The sequence below is a fragment of the Nannospalax galili genome, unplaced genomic scaffold (genome assembly GCF_000622305.1).
Source record: "Nannospalax galili isolate Female #2095 unplaced genomic scaffold, S.galili_v1.0 scaffold1138, whole genome shotgun sequence".
In the NCBI taxonomy this organism is placed as follows: domain Eukaryota; kingdom Metazoa; phylum Chordata; class Mammalia; order Rodentia; family Spalacidae; genus Nannospalax; species Nannospalax galili.
Window position 1 is genome coordinate 1224932 of NW_008342297.1, and position 1627 is coordinate 1226558.

At 50.0% G+C, this 1627-nt stretch overlaps 1 protein-coding gene across 1 annotated transcript in view; it reads left to right on the forward strand.

Annotated features, from left to right (window-relative positions):
* LOC108491093 overlaps window positions 1–1627 on the forward strand; it is a 17730-nt gene that overhangs the window by 12307 nt on the left and 3796 nt on the right. The window contains 1 exon segment of the mRNA XM_029565926.1: window positions 699–1558. Within this exon segment, the coding sequence (XP_029421786.1) occupies window positions 699–1558 (860 nt within the window).

The following is a 1627-nucleotide window of genomic DNA, read 5'->3' on the forward strand; positions in this document are numbered from 1 at the left end:
TCTCTTTCTCTCTCTCTCTCTCTCTCTCTCTCTCTCTCTCTCTCTCTCTCATGTCCTCTATCATGGGTCAATCATTAACTACCCCTTTAAGCTTAACCCTGAAACACTGGAAGGAGGTCATAGAACGGGCCCGTAATTTATCACTGGAGGTTAAAAAGAAAAAGTGGCAGAATCTCTGTTCCTCTGTGTGGCCCTCTTTTGAAAAAGGATGGCCAAGGGATGGGACTTTTGACCTTGCTACTATCTTATAGGTTAAGGAATACATTTTCCACCCAGGACCACATGGACACCCGGACCAGGTGGCTTATATAGTCACCTGGGAAGACTTGGCCCGGAACCCTACACCTTGGGCACGACCATTCCTACCTCCACGGGGAACCAGAGAGACTAATCAAGGGCCCTCTACCCTTCAGTTCCCCCAAATCTCACTTCTTCCCTTTTACCCCTCCAGTCTTCCCCTGAAAAGAAGCAGAAGCCAGTCCTCCCTGAGGACCAAGCCTCCTTAACCCTCCTTGATCCTCCACCTCCCTATCCACCTGCGCAGGCACCCCCACCCCAAGAACTACCTCATCCCTCTCCTGATTCCACCGAACCTGATCAATCTCCCCCTCCATCTAGCAGACTTCGTCTGAGAAGAGATAGAGGAGGTCCTTCTGGTGGAACCTGGACTGCCCAGGTCTTTCCCCTCTGAACTGTAGGGGATCAGATCCAATACTGGCCTTTCTCAGCCTCAGATTTGTATAATTGGAAGACTCATAACCCTTCTTTTTCTCAGGACCCTCAGGCTTTAACTGCTTTAATTGAGTCTATTCTTCTTACCCACCAACCCACTTGGGAAGATTGCCAACAACTTCTCCAGGCACTCCTAACCACAGAGGAGAGACAGCGAGTCATCCTGGAAGCCCAGAAAAACGTCCCCGGGGAGGATGGGAGACCCACTTTGCTCCCAACCAACTGGGACCCTGAAACCGTGGCAGGTAGGGAGCGCCTCCGTCTTTATCACCAGACTCTTTTAGCGGGTCTCAAAGGGGCCAGAAGGTGCCCAACCAATTTGGCAAAGGTACGTGCTATAACCCAGGGAGAAAATGAAACCCCCGCAGGGTTTCTAGAGCGCCTCATAGAGGGATATAGGATGTACACCCCTTTTGATCCCACAGCTCAGGAGCGTCAGGCAGACCTTATTATGGCCTTCATAGGGCAATCTGCTCCTGACATTCATGGCAAGCTTCAAAGGCTAGAAGGCCTTCATGGGTACTCCTTACAGGATTTAATAAGAGAAGCTGAGAAAATTTACAATAAACGTGAGACATTAGAAGAGAGAGAGGATAGAACTAGAAAAGAACAGGAAGCCAGAGAAGATAAGAGAGAGAAGAAGAGAAATAAAGAGTTGAGTCGAATTTTGGCCACAGTAGTTCAGGGAACAGGACCAGGTAGGGACCTGGGAGACAAAAGAAGACCCTGAGTGGACAAAGATCAATGTGCTTACTGCAAGGAGAGAGGACATTGGGCTCGAGAATGCCCAAAGAAGCTAAATAGACTCCAAAAGAAGACAACCCTAGTCCTGACCCTAGGGGACTAGGGGAGTTGGGGCCAGGAGCTCCCCCCTGAGCCCAGGGCAACTCTAAAG